This window comes from Miscanthus floridulus, chromosome 12, assembly GCF_019320115.1.
Source record: "Miscanthus floridulus cultivar M001 chromosome 12, ASM1932011v1, whole genome shotgun sequence".
Classification (NCBI taxonomy): domain Eukaryota; kingdom Viridiplantae; phylum Streptophyta; class Magnoliopsida; order Poales; family Poaceae; genus Miscanthus; species Miscanthus floridulus.
Window position 1 is genome coordinate 32935285 of NC_089591.1, and position 27186 is coordinate 32962470.

Here is a 27186-nt window from a genome sequence, read left to right on the forward strand (position 1 = left end):
TTTTTCCCATCTATAGGCTCATCTCTGCCAAATAACGACACCAAGTCACACCTTCTAATTCATCACTACTTCGGTGCAAACAATTTCCCACTAACCAGGTAGCGTGGTTTGTCGCTTCCTTCCAGAATAAATAGATGGCGGTTTTTTTTTTTTCATTTTCTAGAGACAAGAAAATATTAGCAAACAATCCAGCACTCTGTGTAGGCTTCAGTTAGACAGAGGTTTCTAATGAGTTACAGACACCTTGCTTTCATCGAAATGACAGTTTTCCCTTCCAAGCTAATCTTTGCTAATTGTCATATATAATGATCATTTGTTTTTTATGTTCTGAGTAGGAACAAATATTTTTAGTGTTAGTAAAATTGTCGTAGGTTCCCTTTTTTAGAAATAGGTTGATAGTAGATGGTTTCCTAGAAAGGTGTGTGCCGGATTGGTAAGTGTATAACAATTGTCCTTTCTATTATGTTCAGTAAACTGTGGAAAGACGTCATGAGCTATTGAACCAAACTTTGACTTGAGGCTCTTTTGGGGGGATGATGATCAGGTATCCACAGAATTCACATCACAAGTCACAAATCTAGGATCCTAGATACTGCCTGTACCAGTCCACTGAAGCTAACACTTTTGCAGACAGCATATATCCCTACATTACTTATGCTTCTTTTTCTTTGCTGATATACACAGCTGGAAGACAAGGATTCCCAGGAAAAAGAGACAGCTGCTAAACCGGTAGATGACACTTCTGTGCACATTACATGCAAAAGGTATGTCACAACCTCACTGGTCCATGTGATTAGATTCAGAACCTCGTGCTGTCATCTATGCTCATGTCGTTTATCGTTTCTCCTATTGCAGCATTGTGAATGATAAGCTTCTTTAGGTTCATATGTTCTGCTCTCTTGATTTCTATCTTATTAACAACTACACGTGGTCAACAAAAGAAATTTGGGGAAGGGGGATGTCAAGGTTAAATATATATCCAGTGGTGTCTTTTCCTTTTGTAGTTGTTAAGTCTAGCTGACATAGAAATGTTCTTTACTCTTGTGAATTCCATTCGTTCGCCCTTATTATTGTTGCAGGCACACAGCCTAAACCCTGTTGACTGCTCCTCTATTGTCCTTATGTGCATTCAATCAGATAGCAAGTAAGAGGTGAAAAAGGATTCAGCATGCATTCAAACTGAATGGACGGGTGAAGAGCTTGACTCTGAAATGCTTCTAAATTGTTTTTTATTCATTTCGGTTACTTCTTGATGAAGATAGCGGTTAGCACAACTCAGGTTTCATGCGTTCTGTGATCTGTGATGGATACAGAGTTACAGACTATTTATTTTCAGTTTCGTTTGTCAGTACCGGAGATGCAGGTTGCTTTCAATTTTGCTTTTCCCCTTACTTCACTTATAGTCCTTGTACAGCCTTGGTTGCTTTTTCTCTCTTATTTGCGGCTTCCCACTGCTGATTTCACAGATGAATATGCAAAGCATACCATGCTGCTGTTTATCATGATTATACCTTTATGTCCAGTCTTAACTAATGACATGCTCTGTTGCGACATATTGTCTTTCTGCTTTTTTAAGTGTCTTCCTCTACTGTGTCAAGTTCTTTCCCTGTGTCTCAAACTGAAATTTCCGCATAGTTGAAAAATAGGTCAGCAAATTGAGACATTGAAGCAACAATGTCTGCTTTTTGTAGTTGCCATAAAGTCCCATATTTCTTATTTTTGGTTTCAGGCAAAACTCTTTTGAAGATAAAAGCAAGGATATCATGGAAATGGAAACAGAGGAATCCTATGGAATGATACTGAATGTTGTGCTGAAATGGGTTGGGAACAAGTATTTTTTGTCACTATGTCAGTGTGTCACCCAGTCATACAGGGTAGACCAGCCAGATGAAACGCGACAACCTCTTTTTATAATTCTAATTTCAGATGACCTGCACATATATGGTACTGCTTATAGTTTTTCTAAAACTGAAGTTTGTGCAGGTTACTAAACAATACCTTTGAGTTCAGCATGCATCTGCCTGCTACTTCGACAATCAGGTGAGGTTCTATTTGAGATAATCGTTTATTCAATTCTATCTCACATTGATGAGGATTCCTGCACATGATCACAAGGCTTCAGAAAATTGGTGGTTTTCCTATAGGGATAATGATCGTACATGCTTCTACCAGTTGATCATTCTATTGATGATATTTGTGAATAGCTTTCTAGAAATCATTTCCTCCTAAATTGATTGCCTGTGCATTAATTTCCACTTAGTGTTTTTGTGTCATCTCTTTTGATTTTAAGGCTCTAGATTAGTTCGTACCCCTTGTGATATGGGCCCCTTGCTTGCCTGATTTTTCTGTGTTTGGGGATATTTCTTGAAAGTTTGGACTCGGTTCTTTCTTTTGATCACCTTTTTTTGCTGCGCTCATCAATGTTTTTAAGGCGGTAAAGCGAGGCGAGGCGACCAACTACTGCCTTACGCTAAAGCGAGTAAGGCGTAAGGCGAGGCGACGCCTTACGGCCATCCAACAGTAGTATAGACTAGAGAATTGGAAGCATGTTATACCTTGGTGTTGTCCTCTCCTATGCAGCCCGCAGCCCCAAGTGTGCATCCAACAATACACTGCAACGGAGAGATAATTCAGGTTAGTACCTAGGTATTTCATAGGGAATATGGCACCAGCAAAAATAGAAATTAGTTGAGGGACAGGTAAAGATTAACGAGTAGATAAGCACACTGCCACAAATAAAACCATTACACAAGTAGTTTGTAACAGAACCGACCAATTATACGAAATTAAGTAAGAAAATCATCCGCCAGAGCAGACGATTTAGCAAACTTAAGCCCGTATAACCCGGTAGTCCGTGAAATCACGAAGGATTTCAAACCAACTTACATACCAGCCAAGATCGTAATAAGTTTAGCGGTCACCATCACATATTACATAAAAGTTCGCATCACAGATACATCAGAGTTTAAACATAGTTATTACAAAACGAGTTCGAATAAAAGTAGCGGAAGCCATTTGTTCAAAACCACACACTCACACGGAGTTCAAATACAGTGCCAACTAATGATCATCTCCAACAAAAGCATCAGACGAGACGTAAGGAATGACCATGCCCATGGTCCTAAGCATCACCCATCGCAGGATAAAGGCAGTTGATACAGTAGCCGTAATACATCTGCCCATCTGCAACAAGTGGGAATAAAACCCTGAGTACGAGAAGGTACTCAGCTAGACTTACCCGACATAACCGAAAATAAAGTGACACCAAGGATTATGAAGGGCTTTATAGTAGGGTAGCTGACTCATTTGCAAAAGAGGCATTTTTAGCATTTCAAGAACCTTTGCAAAAGCATTATTGTCAAGTTAATTATTGTTAACCTGTCGACTATATTTGCACCTATACTAGAGCAAGCATATGATTAAGCAAATAATGATAACCAATGATCATTAACAACTTCCATAATGTCATATTCATTATAACTGTCCACTTGTTCCATCAACATTACTACGATGAAGTCACTCAAGTCAAGTGCTCACTATCTAGGAGCGATGGCGATTCGAATCGATTCCTAACCAGCTGGTGATTTATTCCTTACACAAACCTCACTCACCCGCTAAAGTGAGGTATTGGTCACCGAGTCAACTATCTAGGAATCTCGAGTTTGCCAGGAACCACATGTACCCGGGGGCCGACCGACTGCACTTTGGTCTTATCATCTCGCCCCCGTGTCCTACCACACCTGCTCTGGCACTAGTGCGCTGCGGGCAATCTACTCGGCCCGAATAATCTCCCAGCTTCGCGGTCGAAAGGTACTTTATTCGGCCAGCTAAATGTAAGGCATGCGTTCAACATGACTCGAGGCCCAACAACGGTCGGTCCTTAATCGACACAGACGGAAAGCACTACAGTCCAAAACTCTGTAAGTCTCCGTCTGGTCTCAACTTCATTTAACACTTAGTTATACCATGACAACATAGTTATCCAAGCAGATCCAGGTAACCACCTATAGCTCGCAGGTGACAGGAAATCACCCGACTTCTACCGGTCTAAGCCAGCTAAGCATTGACTCGACTACAGATACCAGGGTAACAAGGATATAGTATAACAAATGTAGACAAGGTATAATGCCGCAACGGTTGCAAACAACTCCTGAACATAATGCATCAATTAAAGTAAAGCATTTAATTAATAATTGCAAATCAGGGAGAATGCTCCAGGGCTTGCCTCTCTCGAAGGAGCTCGGGCGGTGATCGGGGCACTCTGGAAGTTCCTCAACGTCCTCCTCGTCGGCTTCGGTCACTTCCTACGGCTGCACCTCAAGCTGCTCCTCGGGCTCCTCGGGTATAACGATTGGACTCTCGGTTTGCGATCCTGTATGATGCATGTGCGTAAGTGCTTATGCAAAAAGTGCATCGGATGAAATGAACACAATGGATATGCTTGAATGCAAGGTAGTCAACATCATCCAAGAACATATACTACAAGCACATGTCATCTACTGCATTCTCTTCTACTACTAATATGCTAAGTCAACACATCTCATTAAATGCTTCAAAGATACACCAAAGCTTCACTAAATTCTTAAGCATACACAAAGCAACACTTGATTAAACCCTAATTAATAATAGGTTTGAATAGCAACATCTATTTTTATTGCTTAGAAAAATCTTAGAAAATTATCATGGCACAGTACTACCCTAAGTAGTCTACCATTAGATTTTTATGGCATTTGGATAAGTGGAATAGCCTACACAAAAATGACAAGCTTGGACCTAATTATGAATGTGAAAATACTTTGTATTATGAAAAGTGTCAAACAACAGATTTAGTATTTTTCCCATGATCTTCATAGCATACAATCACTGTACAAAAATTATCACATGCATGTTTTATACAAATTTTGCTCTCTAGCAAAAATAACAAAAATCAGCCATTAAAGCACTTGAACTACACCTCATACTTTTTCTACAGGACATGCATGGCATATATTTTTCCTAGGAAGTACATTACACAAGAAGAATAACACACTTGGAAGCATATTTTTCTGCAGCATATAGGTTTTACTACACATTTTTCAAGATATCAGCAATATCAAGGATTAAATAAAGCTCTATAGAAAAGTATCTCAAAAATGACATGCAATATTTTTATCATGTAGATCTGGTGACAAGGAACCTAGAAAAATTTGTTTCAACAAATTTGGAGCCAAAATGAGTACACAAACATTTTCCAAAGTATTTAACAGAAATCTGAAAATTCATTTCTTAATTCCTTTTTAAAACCAGCCGACAAAATTGCTGGGTGCACCCGGTGCTGTGCACCCGGAACTTCCACCGGCCACTGCGGCTGGGCCCTGCGGCCCCACGGGTCAGCGACCCGAGAACAGGGGAGGAGCCTCGCCGACCGGTGCTCATCGGCGGCGAGCTCTCCCGGTGGCGCAGGCGGTGCCTGCATGCACACCACGCCGAGCCGCACCGACTGGGAGGGTGGTGTTGGCCTGGCGGCGTGACGGACCACGCGGCCGCGGCAGCGCACTCGCTGGAGAGGAAGGAGGCGGCCAAGCTCGGCCCTTACCTCGACGACGGCGGCCGCGAGCGAGCGCAAGCGAGGCAGGGACTCAAGGCGGAGCTGCTGGCGGCGGGAATCGAAGAAAGAAGGCATGGAAGGAGGGGTACGTCGCCGGTGGGGCAGTGGCGGCGTTCGGTGGTGACAGCTCCCGCAGAGCTCTGAACTGGAGAGGAGACGGGATGGTGTGCGGGGTGGAGTGGCGTGCGCGCGTTCGGACAGCTTTGAAGGCGGAGCACAGGGAGGGCGAGGCAGGCCGGGGCTGCTGCGCGGCGTGCGTCGCCGGCGCATGGCGGCCACGTGGCGAGCGCGCCCTGACGCGGTCGGGCGCGGCGCGTGGGAACGGCGCGGCGCAGCGCGAAGGCAGGCCGGGCGAGCGGGCCAGCGCGGAGGCAGGCTAGGCGCGCGAGACTACAAGCTTGTCTTTCTCAAACTTCACATCCTTCAGCCCTCTCACCAAATCATTCTTCATTAGCTTCTTGAGTGAGCTCATCCCAACATGAGCAAGTCTTCTATGTCATAGTCACCCAAGTATTGTTTTGGTGAATAGGCATGTCTTCAAGTTAGCATCTTCGGAGGTGAAATCCACTAGATATAGATTGTTGTATCTAAATCCTTTGAACATCACTTGATCATCATCCTTCTTAGATACAACAACTTCCTTCTCGGTAAACAAGCATTGGAAGCCAAGATCACATAATTGTCCAACGGATAGCAAGTTGAAGCTCAATGAAGCAACATATAGCACATTTGAGATAGAATGACATTTCATATTGCCACTTTGCCCAATCCTTTAGCCTCGCCCTTTGAATTATCTCCAAATGTGATTCTTTCTTGTCCATCTACTTCTTTATCTAGTGAGGTGAACATACGAGGATCACCGTCATATGTTGTGCAACCACTATCAATAACCCAATGACTTCCACCGGTCTTGTAGTTCACCTACACACAAGAGATTAAGCTTTAGGAACCCAAACTTGTTGAGGGCCCTTCACCTTCTCAACAAGTGACCTTACAACCTAAATTTTCTTAGGCCTATTCTTGTTTGGAGGTCCTAAGAACATGACTTTCATCTTTCCACTAGAATCCTTTCTAAGCATGTAATGAGTATTGAAGGCAAAAGGTCTAGCATGCTTGGGCAAGGGTTGTGGTGGTGGAGTTTGGCACTCATGAGCAAAGTGGCCTTCTTGTCCACACTCAAAACATCTCTTTAGCTTTGGCTTTGACTTGTGTTGTTGTTGAGCTTGAGCCTTCTTCTCTTGGTTTGCCAAGTACCCAATGCCACTTCTATCCATCTTCATGACGGTGTTCATTAGTAGCTCACTTTGAAGATGTTTGCCTCTTGTGAACTTGCTCAATCCAATCTTGAGATGCTCTTTCTCCAACTTGAGCTTCTTGTTCTCTTCCTTGAGAGCATCATTATTTTTCTCTTCCTTGAGCTTCTTGTTCTCTTCTTTGAGCTTCTCATTCTCAAGAGTCAAATCACTATCATGATCAAGAGTTTCTAGCACAATAGTGTTGTGGCTTTTGATCTCTTCAAGATCTTTCTTGAGCTTTTCATTGTCATTCTTGAGCTTGACAAACTCATCATAATCATCAGGCCTCAACCACTTGCTTGCCCTTGCTACTAGAGCTTTGCTCAATGCTCTCAATGATCAAATCATCACATGATGTAGCTATATCAATCTTAACAACATTGTTAGTAGCATCATGTGGCTCATTGGATAGAAATTCTTGAGCAATGATCAAGATTATCATGATTAATCTTAAGAGTAGTATATTCTTCTTTTAGCTTGTTGTGGCTAGTGATGAGCTCATTGTGTATTCTCTCAAGTTTATCATTTTTATCTTTAAGCTCTTTCTTAGAAGATTTGAGCTCCTTGAGTTTGGATGATATAGCATCATTTGCTTCTCTAAGCTCAACACTAGCCTTTTCGGCATACATCACATTTAGCTAAAAGAGAATCATTCTTAGCTTCTAGCTTATCATTCTTAGCTCTAGTCTTTCTAATGATTCTAGTATATTTGTTTAGCAATTTGACAAGTTCATCATATGAAGGTGATTCAAATTATCATCATCACTATCACTATCACAATCATCATTGTTAGCATGATCATCACTACTACTATCATCATCATTTGATACCTTTCAGTTCACCCTTGGCCATAAGGCATAGGTGTGTAGGGGATGATAATCGGTGGTGTTGGTGAAGATGATGAGGAGTCAATCACAATGGCAGGCCACCTTCTCATTATCACTATCATCATCGATGAGCAACTTGATGAATCAATGTCCGTGAGCCAATCACCGACGATGTATGTCCTTTCCACTTTTCTTCTTCTTGTGGAAGTCCTTCTTCTTGCCATCTCTCTTCTTGTATGGCTTGTTTTTCTTCTTCTCATCTTCTTCTTCATTGCTTGAGTCATCTTTCTTGCCCTTGTACTTGTTCTTGTACTTGTCTTTCTTGGGCTTTGTGCATTAATGTGCTAGATGACTAAGTTCTCCACAATTGTAGCAATCCATCTCCGAGATTGGCTTCCTTCTAGAGCTTGTGAAGAACTTCTTCTTCTTGCCATCGAACTTGATGCCACTCTTGTTGAGCTTCTTTAGCATCTTGGTGGTTCTTTTCACCATGAGAGCAAGGCTTGCATCATCAACTTCATCATCACTTGAGCTCTCATATTCAAGTCTTGCTTTGCCCTTTCTTGGCTAGCCTTGAATGCCTAAGTCTTTGTCTTTCTTCTTGTTAGAGGATGAGCCATCTTGAGGTGTGATGTGCATGTACATCTCATGAGCATTGATCTTTCCCAAGATTTGTGTCGGTGTAGCGGTGGAAAGATCACCTTGATGAAGCACGGTCACAATATGTCCATATTTGTCAATGGGGAGGACACTCAAGATCTTTCTTACAACATCGGATGTTGCATTTGAGTGAGTCCCAAGCTCATTGACTTCCTCTACAAGAACATTCAAGTGTGAGTACATTTCATTAGCATATTATTTGGGAAGCATCTCAAAAGAGTTAAGCTTTTTCATGACAAGATGATAGCGTTCCTCACACTCACTCTTTGTTCCCTCATAGAGCACACAACGTCCGACCATAGTGCATGGGCGTCTTTGTGGTTCCCTCACCCGGTTGAACACATCTTTGCAAAGGCCTCTAAAGATGGTGTTTCAAGCCTTTGCATTCCACTTTTTATAATTCACCTCATCGCCTTATAGGTGTGTAGCATCCCAAGGTTTTGGGAAGCCTTGTGAGGTGGCTCTAAGTATTCCAACATCTAGAGCTTCTAGATACGCCTCCATGCGGATTTTCCAATATAGGAAATCATCCCCCTCAAAGATAGGAGGATGTCCATCCCCGTGAGACATCTTTCTCTAGGCGGTTAAGCCTAAATACATGAGCACGAGGCTCCGATACCAATTGAAAGGATCAAGATGCCCAAGAGAGGGTGAATTGGGCTAATTCTAAATTTCTTGCAATAATTAAGTCCTACGGTTAGCCCAATTAACCTCTTGTGCCTAGAAAGTATTTCTATTGATCTATCGCACAAAAGTTTAGCAACCTATGTTCCAATCTTACTTTAGCATGGCAATTCTATGAATGTAAATGACAAGAATTGAATTGCTCAAAGTAAAGAGAGAAGGAGGAACAAGGCGATGTTTTGCCAAGGTATCGGAGAGTCACCACTCTCCACTAGTCCTCGTTGGAGCACCCATGCAAGGGTGTAGCTCCCCCTTGATCCACACAATGATCAAGTGCTCTCTACGGGTTGATTCTTTGACACTCCATCGCGGTGAATCACCTACAATTGCTCACAACTTGAGTTAGGTCATCCACAAGCTCCACACTTGATCACCAAACTCCCAATCACCACCAGGCCATCTAGGTGGTGGCGATCACCAAGAGTAACAAGCACGAACTCTCACTTGACCATGACAAGCCTAATGAGAAGGGTGGATGCACACTATGCTACTCTTGATCTCACTAATGAGGGGCTCTCTTTGGGATTCTCAAATCTCAATCACCTCACTAGGACCTTGCTCTTCTTGGCACTCTCAAGGTATTTCTCAGTTGTTGGAATGAGCAAAAGTACCCCCACACATGAGTGGAGGAAGTATTTATAAACCCGGCTAAAAAACGAACCGTTATGTGCCTTTGCGGGGGTGACTGGATGCTCCAGTCATGTTGACCGGATGCTCTGGTCAGTTCTCTTCGAACTCCAGTGATTAAGTTGTGACTGGACGCTGGACAGCGTCAGGTCAACACTGACCGGACGCGTCCGGTCGTGATTTTCCCTCTATGGAACCTTACTGGAGTTGACCAGATGCTGGGACTCAGCGTCCGATCACTTCACCTCACAGCGTCCAATCACACCAGACGATTTCACCTTGATCAAATGAATTGATCGGACTCTGGGCCATCATTCGGTCACCCCGGAGCCAACGTCCGGTCAGTATTTGACCCTCCATTCACTTCCAACTCTCGATCATATGTGAATGAAGTTTGCTCCAATAGATCTAAGGGCTTTTTAGGAGCTACCTAGTGCTAGATTTAGCAAGTGTACACCACACCTAACTCACTAGACTCACCTAAGTCAAGCTACCCATCTATACCCCCCTTAATAGTATGGCCAAAGGAAAAAAGTCCTAAACTACTCTAAGTGTCTCTTCAACTCCAATCGACACTTAGAACTAGTCCATCCTTAACCTTGCCATCCATCCTTTGAAAACCAAAACGATTTCCGTCGTAGGGGCATGACCACCATGATAGCCCAATCGATCTCCATTATCATGACCTAACTTAATTGCCTCTGCAAAACACACGTTAGTCATAGTAATCACATATTGTCATTAATCACTAAAACCCAACTAGGGGCCTAGATGCTTTTAGGTGCGAAGAGTGATCGAATGCTGGTTGGGCATGTTCGGTCAGTACTGATGTATGGTGACATTGGTGGCACTGGAGTTAGGCACGCGGCAACAAAACTGATTGGACGCTGGTCTGCGTCCGGTCATGGTGGACCGGACGTGTCCGGTCACAAAACCGAGGCTCGGGGAGCTCTCTGGAAACGACCGGACTCAGGCGCAGCAGCGTCCGGTCATTCACTGTGCAGCGTCCGGTCGTAACTTAACCGTTGAGATCTGGTGGCTCCGGTTGAACGCAGAGCAACACGTGGATGGCGTAGGGCGACCGGACGTTGGCAGGGTGCGTCCGGTCGATCTGACTGGAGCATCCGGTCGTCCCAAAATTTGCCAGTGAAGGGGTAACGGCTAGTTTAGCCCATGGGGCTATAAATAAAAGATGGTCTCGGCCATGGCTGGTGCTGAGCACCTCAGGGGACTTTGTGTCTATGCTTGAGAGTGCTTGGGAGCCCTCCATCTCACATATGCTTGATAGTGATCATCCGATTGTGTGAGAGAGCGATTCTAGTGCGATTGCATCGTGAGGTTGCATTGAGTGGCACTAGGTGATCGAGTTGCAAGCCGGTGATGCTTGTTACTCTGGAGGTTGCCACCTCCTAGATGGCTTGGTGGTGGTCTCCGTCCAAACCCGCAAGAAGCTTGTGCGGTGCTCCAAAGAAGAGCTTTGTGAGGGGCATTGTGCTCGCTCCACGGGAGCCACGAAGAGCAACTCTAGTAAAGGGAGACGCCAAGGGCGACAAGTGGTCTGGCCGGGTCAAGTGCTAGAGCTTGTGATAAGCACTCCACGTGGGAGAGTGTGACTTGTGGGTCACCACTAGCAAGAGGACCGGCGGTAACCTTGGAGCTTGTCTCAACGGGGACTAGCGTGTTGGCAAGCACGTGAACCTCGGGAAAAAAATCATCGTGTCATCCTTGTATTCCCATTGGTTTGCATCCTTGTTACACAAGCTTGTAATTACTTTCATATATATTGTGCTTGTGTAGTTGCTCTTGTAATTAGTTAGCTTGTGTAGCTCACTAGTTACCTTTTTACTTGTGTAGCATAGAAGTAGCTCTCTTTGCGTGGCTAATTTGGTTTGTGTAACCTTATTAGTCACATTGCTTAGTTTGTGTAGCTAAGTAATTACGCTCTCTAATTTGGTATTGGTTGTCTTGTTATTGAGCATTGCTAGTGAGCTTAGTTGGCTTTGTGCTTTTGCTTACTAGCATGTGTAGAAGCTTCCTTGTTGCTTGAAGTACTAGTGGCATAGGTTTGTGGTGACCTTGCTTCTAGAATTGGTTAGGTGAGCTCTAGCTAGCCCGACACCTTGTTTCTTAATTAGTATATTTGGAAGGTGCTAGAGAACATAGATAGAGGGGTGTAGTCTTGGCTAGACCGATAGTTTTAATTTCGCACTTATTTCGGTAGCCGACGCGATTAATTTTAGAAAGAACTATTCACCCCTCCTCTAGTCCGCCATCTCGACCTTACAACCAGGCAGCAATAGACCCGAGCAAGAATTTGGGTCTGTTTGGATGCAGCCCTGAGTCACTTTTGCCTAAAAAATCTGTTGCCTGTAGGGTCTGTTTGGATGTTGCCTTCCAGGCATCTCCGGCTCCCGGCAGAGTCCCCAGACGTTCAATTTTCATCGCCCGGGGCTGAGATTGGTTGCCTGGCAGGTATTTAGTTGAAGCCCTGGGCAGCAGCTTGGGCCGGGCAGATTCTTCTTCCCCAGGCAACCAAAATCGACTGCCTAGCTGCTGCTTGCAGTTGCCTGGACTTTAATCACCGTGAAAACTCTCCAGGGGGCCCACAACTCTCTTTTCCAGGCAGTAGCTTCAACCAAACAGTCACCCATGCGGTTGCCTGGCCAGGCAAAATCGAATGGATTTCAGGCAACATACAAGCAACATCTTTCTTCAGGCAAATGATTCAGGGCTACAACCAAACAAGCCCGAAATGCTCATTTCTTCAGGCCGGTAAATCTTGCCGCAGAACGTCACACAGGCTGTGCTGGGCTCTCGCTTTTAACGTCGCACATCATAGGTTGGGCTTGCTTTTTGGGCCAGGCTTAGACAGACCCCGCTAGTTTTTAGGGCAAAATAATTGGGCCAGGCTATATTTGCCCATGTATACATTAGCAAAAAAATGGACAATTGCATCCGCAGTTTCAGATAAATAATACTTCTTCATTCCAAATTATAAGAGGTTTTGACTTTTTGATATATATAGCTTTTGTTATATACTTAGATATCCATTATGTCTAGATGCGTACATAACTTTTACTATATACTTAGATATGTATTATGTCTAGATGCGTACACTGTAAAGATAATGTATCTAGAAAAACCAAAACGTCTTATAATTTAGAACTATATACTTAGATATGCATTATGTCTAGATACGTACACCGTAAAGATAATGTATTTAGAAAAGTCAAAGCGTCTTATAATTTAGAATGTAAAGTGTCTTATAATTTAGAACAGATGGAGTAAACAAGTACTGAGTTTCTGGTTGTGGATGGAAAGTGGCTATATCTAGAAATGAATATTGTGTATTCCTACTCCTTCTGTCCTATTCTATAGAATATAGTGTATTCGATATTTTAGAGGACCAGTGAAGGTAGAGCAGTTTTAAAAACGTTTGGTAAAATAACTTTTTAGATAAGATAGCCGAGAGAAAGCTGAGAGAAGCTAGTATTTTTAGCTTCGTCCAGCTTTATTTGAGAACTGTGCATGTGAGGAGCTAAAAACAGCTTTTAGGAATAAGTTATTTTCATCTAAACATGTTTTGTAGAAAAGTTTTGCGAAAGTTCGAGAGGAAGCTATACTAAACACACCCTTAGTCTTCTAGATATAGGCTGAACCTATACCCTTCCTGCCAGGTGTAGGCGGCGCATAGAGAGCATCTGTTTTCATGACCTTAAACAGTTGGGCCATGTTTAGCATAGCTTCATGGATAGCTTCATGAGCTATTGTAGCTGGTTTTTTTTTTTTTGCAAAGCACTCTATTTTAAATAGCTTCATTGGTAAAGTTTTTTTATTCTCTCACAAAGGAGCAGAGAGAGGTGAAGCTGAAAAGTAGCTTTTCTTATTTTCCTCTCTCAACCATGCATGAAACTATATTTTGCCAAATATTTTTTTAAATAGTTCAGTTTCACCGAGAAAGCTACTTATAAAGTTGTGTTCTAAAAAAATAGGTTTAATAGTGAAGCTGAGCTGTACCAAACATAACCTTATTCTATAATCCATGATCTATAAGCTGCTTTTGCAAATTCTTTACTAAAACGAACATGCATTTTTCTCCGTTACAAGAGGAAGTCTCTACCGGTGCCAAAGTTTTGATAACCAGAGCATAATTTATTTGTATATGTTGAAAGGTGTGAAACCGTGCCTCTTTTTTTATAGCTGATATCTAAAGTATGCGCTGCTTAGTTTTTTTACAAGTATGCGCTGCTTAGTTTTTTTACACCAGTACAAGAAAAAAAGTTATATATGCGGAAGAAATTAACTGTTTCAGGAGATCGCGCAGAGTTTTTTTTTTCTTTTGTCATGTCTCGCCATTATCCTGCCAATTCTAAAAATGAGATACGGGTGAAGATCATGCAAATAGTAAAAAGGGAATAGTCAGAGGACGAGAGATCATGCAAATGGTAAAAAGGCAGTTTTATTCTTTTTTTTAATACCATCCGGCCAGCTTTCTTTCATCTGATAACATAATTACATCATTTGATAAAATCAGAAAAATAAAACTAAGGATGAATCACCCTAAATGCAAAAGGCTTTAGAAACAAAAGCTTGCCGAACCGGCTCGTGAGCGACTTATTCATTCCTCTATCATAATGTTCAATCGTAGCCGTTGGAACCATTAAATGTCCCAACATTTTTTAAAAATTAGGACTAGATTGCGCATTAGCAACGGCCACATCTGTAGCACCGGGTGTCTTGTGTGAACGGCACGCACGCACGCCATTTCGAAAATTGAAGGTGCCGCCACTTAAATGTCCTAATATGGCTAGAGAGGGTGAATAGTCTATTTAAAATCTATAAATCAACTAGAGCAATTGATTCATACAACAAATGATGTAATGTAATTTTGCTCTAGCTTTTACAAGGGTTACAAGCCACCTATTCTAATAATTTTAGTTGCTATGATCACTAGGCACATAAGAGCTAAGTTGCTACTCACTAAGAGCTCTCAAATTTGCCATACTAAAGAGCTCCACTAGATAAACTTAAGCTACTAAGTAAGCTCTCAATTCTAGCTATACTAAAGAGCTTGCTACAACTAGTTTGCCAGAAAGTAATGATGTCGGTGTAGAAAGTGATCAACTAAATATTTATAGTTTTGCTGTACGTTGTGATCAGAGGTGGCCTAGCACTCAATGACATATGATTTATACTGGTTCAGCCAATGTGCCCTACGTCCAGTCGGGGTCGGTCGACGACTTTATTCCTAAGCCCAGGTGCTCGAAGTCTGTAGTGGGGGTACAAACAAGAAGGAGGAAGAATGGGGTGTACAAGAGGTTCGGTCGGCTCCGACCGGAAGGGTCGCGGTCAGAACTTGGCGGTCCTGTGGTTGAGAGCGTTGATGTCGATCTAGTGAGTCTGGGCTTGAAGAAATCGATCTCCCCTTCGGGGGAGGGAGCGCATCCCCTTTTATAGATAAAGGGGATGGCTTTACAGGTGAGAGGGGGAGAGTACAGATATTTCTAAGTCTTGCTGCCTACGGTGATGAGAACTGGATAATGATTGAAGCCCCCCAATACTGTCGATGTCGCTGTAGGATGTCATATGTGTACGGAAGGTCGAGCTATCTTCTCCAGGAAGAATGACACCGGTACCTGCAGAATACTTCTAGATGCCTAGTGGCATGTGAGGAGCTATGCTATGTTCTCCCGGTATGGCAAATCCTGAAGTCCATACCGCAATCGTTGTCCAGAGACACGCGGAGAGGGCTTACCATATGGGAGTTTCTAGCGGCCCCTACAATACTTTGTGTCAGGGTGGCTGTAGAGCACTGCTTCGTGCAGGGTAAGGTCCCTGGTACAGTGGTGTTGACTTGTGAGCCATGCCTTGCCTTTCTCCGCACGCCTTCTGGTTCTTTCCGAGCGGACGTCCCTGGTCGGATGGTCCCCAGTCGGTTCTGGCACGCCAGTCGGAGAATAGTGATGGCGGTGTTTTTCTATGAATCCTGGTCGGAGACATGGGGTCAGAGTCAGAGGCGGTCCTTGGGTCAGGCTTTCCGAGTGGAGGCCGTGCGGAGGCAGCCGGGGCCTGACACTAGCGCTTCGATCGGAGAGGTCGTTCGGAGCTGGCCTAAGCCTGAGCTGGTGCTCTTGTTGGAAAGATGGGCCGATGGCGGCCAGGGCCTGAAGCGAGTGCTCTGGTCTGTTGAGTTCAGACTCTTGGGCCGGTCCAGAAGAAAGAAAAGGACGTTCTTCTAGGCCGAGCCTTGGCGTGGAAGCCGGTCCCCGAGGGACCCCGGGTTTATGAACCCGACAAATGAAGAGAGTGAGGTGATTATACCGCCGCGTCGAGGGATGAACTAATCACAATATGAATACCAATCAATCACCAGGAGAATATCAAAGGGCAAGAGACAACCAATTTTCTCCCGAGGTTCATGTGCTTGCCATCACGCTACGTCCCCATTGTGTCGACCAACACTGGTTCGCCGGCTAAGAGGTGATGCATGAACCTCGTTCACATAATTGGACACCGTAAGAACCTACCCACAAGTGAGGTAACTCAATAACACGAGCAATCCACTAGAGTTACCATTCGGCTCTCTGACGGAGAATGTACAAGACCCCTCACAAACACCGAAGTCGACCACGAACAATCACCAACTCGTGCCGAAACTCCTCCGCTACTCCAAGCCGTCTAGGTGGTGGCAACCACCAAGAGAAACAAAAGAAATCTGCATGCATAATGATCCACAAGTGCCACTAAATACAATCACTCAAGCAAATGGACTTGGAAGCACTCCCAATCTCACTATGATGATGAATCAATGATGGAGTTGAGTAGAAGGTGTTTGCTTAAGCTCACAAGGATGTTAGGAATGTCAAAGTGCTAAGAGAGTAAGCTCCAAGCCGGTACCTTCCTATTTATAGAGCCCCAAGACTCAAAGAGCCGTTGGACACTCTCGGGGTGACTGGACGCAACCCAGCGTCCGGTCGGTCATCATCCGATCGCTCCGATAGCCGCCACATGTTCCCGTTTAAACCTCAGCCATTAGATGCCAATGGTCACTTAACGTTCAACGCGCCTCCAACGCACCTGACGCAGAGCCATGCCGCGTCTGTTCGATTCCAGTAAGAGTCTAGAGATGTTTTTTGTCGACTAGACACGTCAGGTCATGAGTGACTGGACGCGCACAGCAGTCCGGTCAGCTCCCCGCGTCTCTACCTACGAGAACCCTATCGATGTCAGCGTACGTCAGTCGTGACCTAACGCAGCCATTGCACGTTTGGTCGCACGCTGACCCCTGCGTCCGCTTGCCTGAAGAAGTGACCTGACGCGCCGATGGCAGCGTCCGATCGCTCCTTGCCCTTCTCAGCCGCAGCGCCCCACTTCGCTATAATTGACCGGACGCGCCGGGGTGAGTCCAGTCATCCCGCGGTCAGCGTCTGGTCATGGACTATCTCCTCCTTTTATTTTTCTAAGTCCACAACCACTTAGCCCTTGCTTTCAACTTGCTAACCACACTATGTAGAACTTGTGTGCACGTGTGTTAGCATTTTTCAAAGCATTTTACAAAGGGTCAAAGTTAGCACACTAGGTTCCTAAATGCAGATGCAAGAATCATGTCACCTAGTAGCACTCGATAAACCATTTGGCCAAAGATCTCCTCTCTTTATAGTATGGCTATCGATCCTAAGTCACTCACACCCTCTATGGTGTCTTGAGTGCAAAACAAAAATATATCTTATATCTTTGCCTTGATCTTCTCGGTTTTTGTTTTTTTCTTTCTTCTTTTCCAAATTGAAGCTTGACCATCTTCATTTTATATCCACCTTCATCACCATGGACCTCTCACTTGCTTCACCACTTGGATTGAACCACCTTATCTAATTGATACACTTAGATCAAAGGTTAGTCCTATGTTTCATCAATTATCTAAAACCAAACTAGGGCTTTCAGCCATGCCACCGCATCAAACATGGAGGAGGCGAGTGGGCATGCGGTTGCCGGTGGAACCACAGACTCCCCACGTCTCTATTTCAGTGCGAGGACTCCGCCCCGTCCTCCACCATCTGTCGCGTTTCTCTAGCCGCACGCTCGCCATTGTTCCCAACTTCTAATCCGCCACCTAGCTAGGCGCCTTCGAGCGTCCACTCACATCGAATACGCGCGACGAGCACGATGAGCACTGAAGGGACCGTGACGCCTAAGAGGGGGGGGGGGTGAATTAGGCAACTTAAAATTTCAGTGCGAGGACTCTGACCCCTATTGAATGCATGACAGAATATTTAAGTATGTAAATGCAAACATTAGGCATAAAAGATAACTAGATGCTTTAAGAGTATACCAATTGAAAGACAATACCAATTGAAATAACTGCTAATTGAAAGTAATGACATCTAGTTACCTAACATGGGAAGGGGAATTTGGGTCCATAGTATTCACTAACCTACTTGGCAATTATTTTGTCCTTCATGATGCGCCCCATGTAATGCACCCAAACTTTGCCAAGTCTCCAAATTCCCTGTGGTCCGATGGACTTCTCACTTCCCTTTCGGGATCTAAACCTTCTTGGTGCTCTTCATGTTGGAAATGATTTCCTTTGGCACCCAAAAGCGTTTGACCCCATTGTTTGCTTGCTTGTTCACCTTGATGGCCACCACCTTGTCATTTTTCTTCTTCTTCAAGAGATAAGGTGTGGAGGCCTTCTTGTCCACCTTGTTGGTGTAGGTGTTGGAGAGCTTGCTTGTTTGCTTTTTCTCCTTCTTCTTTGCTCCTCCCCCATTCTTCACCTTGCACTCATAGGACTTGTGGCCTTTTTTGCGGCACACGTAGCAAACCACGGTTTGTCCTTCATCAAGCTTCTTCACTCCCTTGACGGTGTTATCTTGATGAAGTTGGGTTTGCTTCGCCTTGCCTTTCACTTGAGTCAAGTCCTTGGTGAGGCGAGCTACTTCTTGCTTGAGTTGCTCATTCTCTTTTGCAACCTCTTGTGTGCATGTATCTACAATCACTTTCTCAACACAAGCTTGGTTGCACAAAGGTGAGTCTAAACATAAATTATTGCAAGAGGTAGATGCATCCTTTTTAATTATGTCATTTCTTTTAGATGCCTTGGTGGGGGTATTTTTGACGGCCTCAAGATTGGCAACTTTATTTGTTAGCTCATCACAATGTTTGCACATGATTTCCATTTTAGCAAGCAAACTTTGATAATCATTTTGTGAGCTAGCTAACTTTTCTTTTAATTTTTCATTTTTCTTTTCAAGTTGCTTATCATTAATTGTGCATGCACTTGTTGTTGCACTAGCCTCAAGTTGCTCAATTTTAGTAGATAGTTCAACATTGAGATTTGCAAAGTTTTCATATTGTTCAAGCAAATTCTTGTATGCTTCTTGTGAACTACCTAGCTCTTCTTTTAAGGATTTGAGCTTCTTTTGTTGACTAGTGCAAACTTTAGCATATTTAAGATTTTGTTGCACAATTGTATTATAAGAAGGCAAATCATCATCACTATCGCTCTCACTAGAGGATGAGCTTTCATTACCTCGTGCCATAAGGCACACACGAGAAGAGCTTGATGATGAGTGCTTGCGCCCTTGCCTCTTGTGATGATCTTCTTCACTTGAAGAATTATCCCATGACCTTATTGATATGAGGGCTTTGTTCTTGCACGCCTTCTTCTTTGTCTTGGGTGTGGACTTGTTTGGACAAACTTCCACAAAGTGCCCCAACTTGCCACATCCATAGCATCCCCTCTTTCTTTGCTCGTTTCTTTGATTAGTGAAAACGAGGTCTTGAATTTGGATGGGCACACCCTTGACATTGAGCCTTTGGATCATCTTCTCCACCTTGTTGATTAATTTGATTGATTCTTCATCAAGGTCGGAGGTGGAGGAGGAAGATTGATCATCATCACTTGAATCTTCATCATCATCATCATCCTCATCTTCTTCTTCACTTGAGGAGCTTGAGCTTGAGCTTGACTCAACTTTCTTGCCCTTCATCTTTTTCTTCTCACTACAAGCGAGAGCTTTGCCTTTGCTTGATGAAGATGCTTCTCCTTGACCCATCTTACGTGACATTTCAAATGCCACTAGCTTGCCAATGACAATGCCCGGGGTCATGGTGCTCAAGTTCTCCATGTTGTGAAGGATGGTGATGATGCTTGCATATTTCTTTTGTGGTAGAACGGAGATGATCTTCCTTACGATGTCCGCATCATCTAGCTTTAATAATCCTATTGAATGGAGCTCATTGATAATTAGATTCAATTGAGAATACATATCACGAACAAGCTCATCATCATTCATAGCAAAGGAATCATAATTTTGCTTGGCTAGACAATGTTTTTGCTTATGGACATTACTTGTGCCATCATGGAGCTCTTGGAGTTTTAACCAAATTTCATGTGCCGTATTTAAGGTGAACACTTGGTTAAACACATCCATGCTAAAGGATTCAAACAAGCAATTCTTAGCTCTAGCATTGAAATGCATTTCTTTTTCGTCACTCTTTGTGGGTTTTTCGGGATTCTTGATGGGTTTCATCCCGTCACGAGTGACTCTCCATACACCTAAATCAACCGCCTCAAGGTGGCAAGCCATTCTAGCCTTATAATAGAGGAAGTTAGTGCCGTCAAATTGTGGAGGCCTAGTGGTATCCATCCCAACCACTCTAAGTAGCGTCGGCTCAACGGCGGTTAAGCCAAAGGTCCAAATATGAACCAACCGGCTCTGATACCAATTGAAGGGACCGTGACGCCTAAGAGGGGGGGGGGGTGAATTAGGCAACTTAAAATTATAACTCTAAACTATGGCCTCTTTTTCTAACCCTAGCAAAACCTATGCAATAGGTAAGCTATCTAGATGTGCAACTATGGTTTTGCTAGTGTATTGTTATCTCTACCACAAACGTAGTAAAGTAATCAATGTAAATGCGGAAGCTAAAGAGCAAGGTAGAGATATGCAAACTCCCGTCGACGACTTTGGTATTTTTACCGAGGTATCGAGAAGCGCGCAAGCTTCCCCCTAGTCCTCGTTGGAGCCCCTCGCAAGGAATCCCTCGCAAGGACCAAGCTCCCGGTCGGGTAACTCCGTGGATAGCCTCAGGCCTTCCCCACGCGCAAGTGGGTCTCCGATGTGCCTTTTGGCAAGCCTCTCTCAGATGCTCCCCGCCGTCTTCACTATCAAGCTTCCGACCAAAACGCCGTGGGCCTTGTTCCCTCCGGTACACGGTGGCGGCCACACCACAAACGCGGTTGGTGTGATCTCGCAAGACTTCAAGCCCCTCCGATGTACAACACTTGTGCTCGCAAGCACGGGGTGGCAAGAGGTATGCAAACCTCACTAAACACTAGGCAAACACCTAGAGCAAGCGTATGAGCGGTGGTCTAATCAACCTAAGCACTTCGCAAAGCACTTATGCTAATCACCTAATAAGACACTAAGCACTATGTATGTGGAGATCACTAAAATGGTGTATCAACACCCTTGGTATGTTTCCTCAGCTCCACACGCTCAAATGGCCGGTTGGGGGTTGTATTTATAAGCCCCACTGAGAAAGTAGCCATTGGGGTCGAATTCCCGCGAAACAGCTACTGATCGGACACTGAATCGTCCTGACTGGACGCGTCCGGTCGTCTCGACCATTGCAGCCGTGAACTACCGATCGGACGCTACCAGCGTCCGGTCGCAGTTTCGCGCTCCTGGAACCTCTCTGTACTCGATCGGACGCTGTGTTTCTGTGTCTGGTCGGTTGCCGCCAGCGTCCAGTCCTCGCGTCCGGTCGCCTGTCTACCGTCGCGCTTCCAGCATCTGGTCCAGCGTCCGGTCGCTTCTGCGAGCTCGTTTCTTCATGATCTTGCGTACGGCTTGGTTCCTATCTTCATGCTTGGACTTTGCTTGATATCTTGGGTCTTTTCTTGTGCTCCTAAGGTCTTTCTTAAGGTGTTGATCATCGGATCATCTCGTCCAAGTCATGTCTTGCACCCTGTTGGACTATAAAACAAACACTTGCAAATTCATTAGTCCAATTTGGTTGTGTTGGTCATCAAACACCAAAATCCAAAGTAAATGGGCCTAGGGTCCATTTTCCTTACAAGCACCTATAGCACCGCCATGAGCATCCACTACAGCAACGAGCCGCCGCCATGGCCGGCCACCTAGCTCCGAGGCCGTCCGTGGCCACCTGGAGATGCGGCTCACTACAGCACGTCGCATTATAGGAGTCATTTACAAATGCTCCAAAAATGGTCAAAGCACCCTCAAAGACCTTTCGAGGCATTTATTAAAACGATGTCTAAAAATGGAAGGAAAAGGTCTTTTGAGGCATTTTTCCAAAATATCTTTTAATATTTACATTTAAAGGCATTTTCTGACTGTCTAAAATACTATTTAGAGGCGTTCTGTGCAACGCCTTCAAACATTAATGGAGGTATTATTAAAAATGCCTCAAAAATCAAGCTATCCATATGGAACTGCTAGCAACATAAAATCGACACAATCCATTCGAGAATGAACCAATAAGAGTACATGTTAACACTATGTACTCCAAACATTTTAATCTTGCAGACATATAGTTACATTTATAATCAGATTGCATTGCTCTCTTTTAGAGAGATAAAAGGCCTGATATGTTCACATCTCCCCTACAATGCTAAGGTTAACCCCGGCACGGGAGATAGGCCAAGTCAGGTAAACCTCAGCCACTCATTCACCTTCACTGTTGTGGTAAATATCTCCCTCCTCAGCAGACCACACCCTCGTCCACTTTGGGGCTTTTACATTTTTACCATTATTAAGATTGGCGTTCATCTGATTATCACTCTTAGTTTGGCACTTACAACTTTACCATATGAGAGAACTTTGAGTTCTTAATTTACCACATTTGCGCATGTGGCACGCCACGCCAGCCCGACATGTTGGCGCCCAGTCAGCATAGGCATGCAAATGTCCTTGCTGCCGTTGGCGTCAGCTTCGTCTTCTAGCTCCATCCCCGATAGCTAGGTCCTCGCCGGAGCAGCTGCTCCCCATGCGAGCTCCCCAGCGGCGGCGGAGCTCCTCGCAAGATCCTCCTTGGTGGTAGTAGCAGCCACGGGCTCAACCCGACGTAGCCCACTGTTGGCCACTCGCTCACCATGGACACATCGCAGTAGCTCTGCAGGAACATCTCCACCAGCACCTTGTGGTTCTGCGGCTGGTTTCCGGCTCTCGGTGGCTGCAGCACGCTGACATGCTCGCCGGTCACCGTGGCCTGCTCGTAGTACATGGACTTGAGCCTCTCGGCGTATTTCGGCTGCGCCAAGATGACGAGCACCACCTTGGACGACATCGCAGCCGCCGCGTGCTCACTTGACACCACTTTGGGATCTACCTCGGGCAGGATCTTCTCCTGGCTCGTGCATGTCGTGATCTGGTTGAAGTACGCCTCCATCGACACGGGGTTCCTAGCGAGGGTCATGATCTTAAGCCCAATCTTCTCATCGAACTTGGCCATGTACGACGTGTAGTACCCCTGGATCATCTTTCACACCTTGTTGGACGGGTGGAATAGGTACCTTCCGATGTGGTGGAACACCGTGTCCGTGCCCGGGAACATCCACCAGAGCTCGTCCTTGAACTGCGGCATGAGGAACAGCCCCGACGCGAAGTAGAGGTCGGAGCGCAGCAGCAGCCAGTTCACCTTCCCCAGCACGGTCTGGTCATCGTCGTAGAAGAAGCGCTGGTCGGGCAGCTGGTAGTCATGCGCCAGGTGGAGGTACGCGTACGACGGCAGCGACTCGGACCGCACGCCGACGGGGTTGTCGTTGCTGATCTTCTTGGCGCCCAGCAGGCTCCCATAGCTATGCTCGCTGCTACGGCGGAGCTGCGTGAGGTTGTGCATGGGAAAGCCCGGGGGCAGCTCCCAGGACGCGCCCGGGAAGGGCTTGCAGAAGAGGCCCGCCATGTCCTTGGCCATGTCGATGTGGAAGACGCGGCGGGTGAGCAACGCGTAAGAGGAAGGTGGACGCCATGGAGACCATGCGGTCACCGAGGTGGTTGCCGGGCGTCCACATGAGCTAGCTGCACTCGGCGAGGCCCATACTATTGTGGCGGAGGCGAGCTGCCTCACGGACTTGTCGTACAAGGGCGTGCTAGGCCCGCACCTGCGGTGGAGCGCCTCATACTTGCGTAGCTGCAACACGAGGTACGGCGACGCCCTGCGGTACAGCGAGGAGAGGTACCGGCTCAGGCAGGTGCTCTCGTTGACGTCCGGCGAGAGCAGGCCGCCGAGGAGGATGTCGCGGCTCTCGAGCGGCGAATCCGAAGGCTCCGATGACGATAGGAAGACAAAGCTGACGAGTGGGGCCCACCTGACTGTGAGAGGGAGCTGCAGGACCCGGTTGTCAGAGATGGAGAGAGATAAGCAGGCCAGGGGCAGCAAGGACATTTCGCGTGCCTATGCTGACCGGGCGCCAACGTGTCGGGCTAGCATGGCGTGCCATATGTGCAAATGTGATAAATTAAGAACTTATTGTAAGTGCCAAACTAAGCGTAATAATTGGATAAACACTAATCTTAATAATGGTAAAAATGTAAAAGCCCCGTCCACTTCAAACAAAAACCGTCGTCCTCTTCTCGTCCCGACGCTTCTCGTCGCTTCCTCCGCCTCCCCCAATCCGACCTCGGCGCGACACGGCAGACGGGCGAGCACCCCTCCCCCCGGTGTGGGGTCGGCCGGCGGCGCTAGGGCGAGCGCGCCCCCTGCGGCGGCCCTGGGCAAGCGCCCCCTCCACTGGCGCGGCGGCACCCCAGGGGCGAGCGCGCCCCGGCTCGACGGTGTGGCCTCTCTCCCTTGCTCCTCCTCTCCTTATTTCGCCGGGGCTGGGGTCGAGCGTCGGTCTGTGCTTGTTGCCGTTCTTTGCTGGGTTGATCTGGGGCCTCTAAAACCTGATCCAGGGCTTCCATGGCCGGATCGGTTCGTTCCCCCACGGGATCTGGCCTGGTGGCATCCTCTCGCAGCTTCCGGCGTCGAGGGATGCGGCATAGGGACGTCCTGGGGCGCCGCAGCTCCTCGCCACGCACCACCATGTGTCGTCGTCTCCCCTCTCCCACCTTTTCCTTCTCTCCGCGTGTGCTTGCTGCAATGGAGACCTGCACGGCCTTTCTCTAGTACGTTGTGTGAATGAATACATCCCTGTGGTTGTGCGTTGCCCGCTGATTAGCATAGGCGTAGAACGGCAACAGCTCTGGGCTGCCGCAGCGTCGGCTGGTCTGGAGCTGCTGTTGCCGGCCGTCTACTCAAGCGTAGAGCAATTGCAGTCATGCCATGCCTAGACCTCGCTGCTAGAGAAAGGTGTGTGCGATCTAGCACTGGAAGATATGGATGCTAACTACAACACTTGGGCAGTCTAGCAGTTCCTTTGCAGCAAGTCTTGATTGAATTTAAGAGCAAAGAAAGATTTTTTTGCCAGTTGCATATAATGTGTTTCGTAGAATGCCCACAACAGCAGCACAGGTGAGGATGCTAAACAATTTTTTTCTTCCTGTATCTACTCCGATTTGCGCCTAGGAATATAGACAAGCTAAGAAAAAATATAGATAGTTTCTTCAGAGTTGTTCTTGGAATCATCGTCCTGCAAACATATAGAAAAAAATACTGTTACATCATTTCCTTCAATTAAGCTTTGGCCTATAGATTTTCTTAATTGTTGGATTGAGTGGGTAGTAAAATTTTCATACTCAGTTTTAGGCTATTGAATTGCTCATCTTCAATGTTGGCTTTTGTAGTTTTATGTTTCAGAAAATAAATGCCCTCGCCAAGCCATGTAGCATCTGTTCTTTGCTACTTTCAGGTTCATTTCATTTGTCTCCAGTTAGCTGGTTCGATTCCAGGATTTTTTTTGCCTTTTTCCCGCCCCTGATTTTGCATACACACTTTTATCTCCAGATTGAGAGTTCATGCAGTTTCTGTTTGGGGAAGCCAATTGGTGCATGGCATGAACTTATCTTTGGTAAATTTGCCATGTACAAGCTACCGCTGGTGCCTGGTTTAAAACTTGATGTTAGACCTTCGGGCTGAACAAGAAGAAAAAAAGGGACCATATTCTCCCCCTTCCCTTCTTTCCCTCAGCTCCCTCTCCTCACTGAGGATCTTGGCCCCCCTCCCTTAGGAGGCCGTTGGCTCCTGCCACTCTCTTGTTTTTAAAATGTGCAGGTCATGAGCAGAACTGATATCCTTTGTTGTCATGTTATCTACCGAGGTTTTGGGATTGTGTGATGATGAAGTGTTTTAGACTGAGACAATGGAATTGTGCAATGGTGATTAGTTATTTCATCGTTCCATGAATCTTGCTGTGTCCAGTGATTCTTATATCTTGGCAATTCTCTTCTGCATGTGTTGTTTTGTTTTCATTAGTTCCTGCACTTTATGCATTTGTTACTGAGGATAAGTCCATTGTCAATGATGTCTTTACTTCACATAATTTGTTGGATGTTCTATTACTGAACACACCCCATTGCCAATGACGTGTTTATTCCTATCCATCTCTCTCCACTTTCTTGCAAATGCACTAATCCAACACCATGTTGCCCTTCTCCTGGTTCTATGGGGAACATACGCTAAGGTGCCCCTGCTGGTCAGTACAATTTGCAGGTTAGTATATATTATGCCTTTTCTGCTACATTTTCCTTTGTTTTTGCTTAAGTTTGCTTGAACCATTTTTGGCTGTTGTTGTTTGCTATAAATGCAGGATACAGTATTGGAGTTGGGGTTTCAGGGCATCAAATTGCAATTTTACTATGCTCCAGTCATTATGACTCTCTGGTGTTTTTGGCTATGCCTACTCTGAAATTTGAATGAATCAGGCTCTCTTCGTGTTTTTGAATGTAGCATTTTTAGATTACGGACTGCTATTATCGAAATTCAATAGGACAGGAGTTGGCCATGTTGTTGCTTCTATTTCCATCTGATCAGATTTGGTCTTAACACTAATTTCGAATAGTTATGCCACTATATGTATTTGCAGATAGGATGATCATTGTTAGTTACTGGCTTCATGATTAGCGTAGATACATAGATGATCCTAACCAGCATGACCTGGAAGCATGGATTTTCATTATTTTGATCATTCCTCTTGTTGCCGCACAATATAAGCCTCTACATTGCTCCCTATCTGTCAAATTTCTCCATTTACCTTGTGCCATATCAATCTCTGCCGCTGGAGACCTATATACTTGTCCTCTTACTGTGTTTTTCCCATCTATAGGCTCATCTCTGCCAAATAACGACACCAAGTCACACCTTCTAATTCATCACTACTTCGGTGCAAACAATTTCCCACTAACCAGGTAGCGTGGTTTGTCGCTTCCTTCCAGAATAAATAGATGGCGGTTTTTTTTTTCATTTTCTAGAGACAAGAAAATATTAGCAAACAATCCAGCACTCTGTGTAGGCTTCAGTTAGACAGAGGTTTCTAATGAGTTACAGACACCTTGCTTTCATCGAAATGACAGTTTTCCCTTCCAAGCTAATCTTTGCTAAT

At 45.3% G+C, this 27186-nt stretch overlaps 1 protein-coding gene and 1 pseudogene across 13 annotated transcripts in view; one reads left to right on the forward strand and one right to left on the reverse strand.

The window, feature by feature from the left end:
- The first annotated feature begins 538 nt into the window (after window positions 1-538).
- Window positions 539-27186, forward strand: part of LOC136495216 (uncharacterized) — a 48838-nt gene continuing 22190 nt past the window's right edge. For 5 of the 13 annotated variants that reach the window (XR_010768924.1, XR_010768926.1, XR_010768923.1 and 2 more), the window contains exons 1-2: window positions 24488-26297; window positions 26395-26992. Coding sequence is in view for 4 of the 13 variants with exons in the window: in XM_066491202.1 (XP_066347299.1) it covers window positions 1184-1191; window positions 1730-1983 (262 nt within the window). In the remaining 9 variants the exon portion in view is untranslated. The other 8 variants (XR_010768928.1, XR_010768927.1, XM_066491202.1 and 5 more) reach the window with 7 other exon arrangements.
- Window positions 22647-24092, reverse strand: LOC136498242 (galactoside 2-alpha-L-fucosyltransferase-like; annotated as a pseudogene).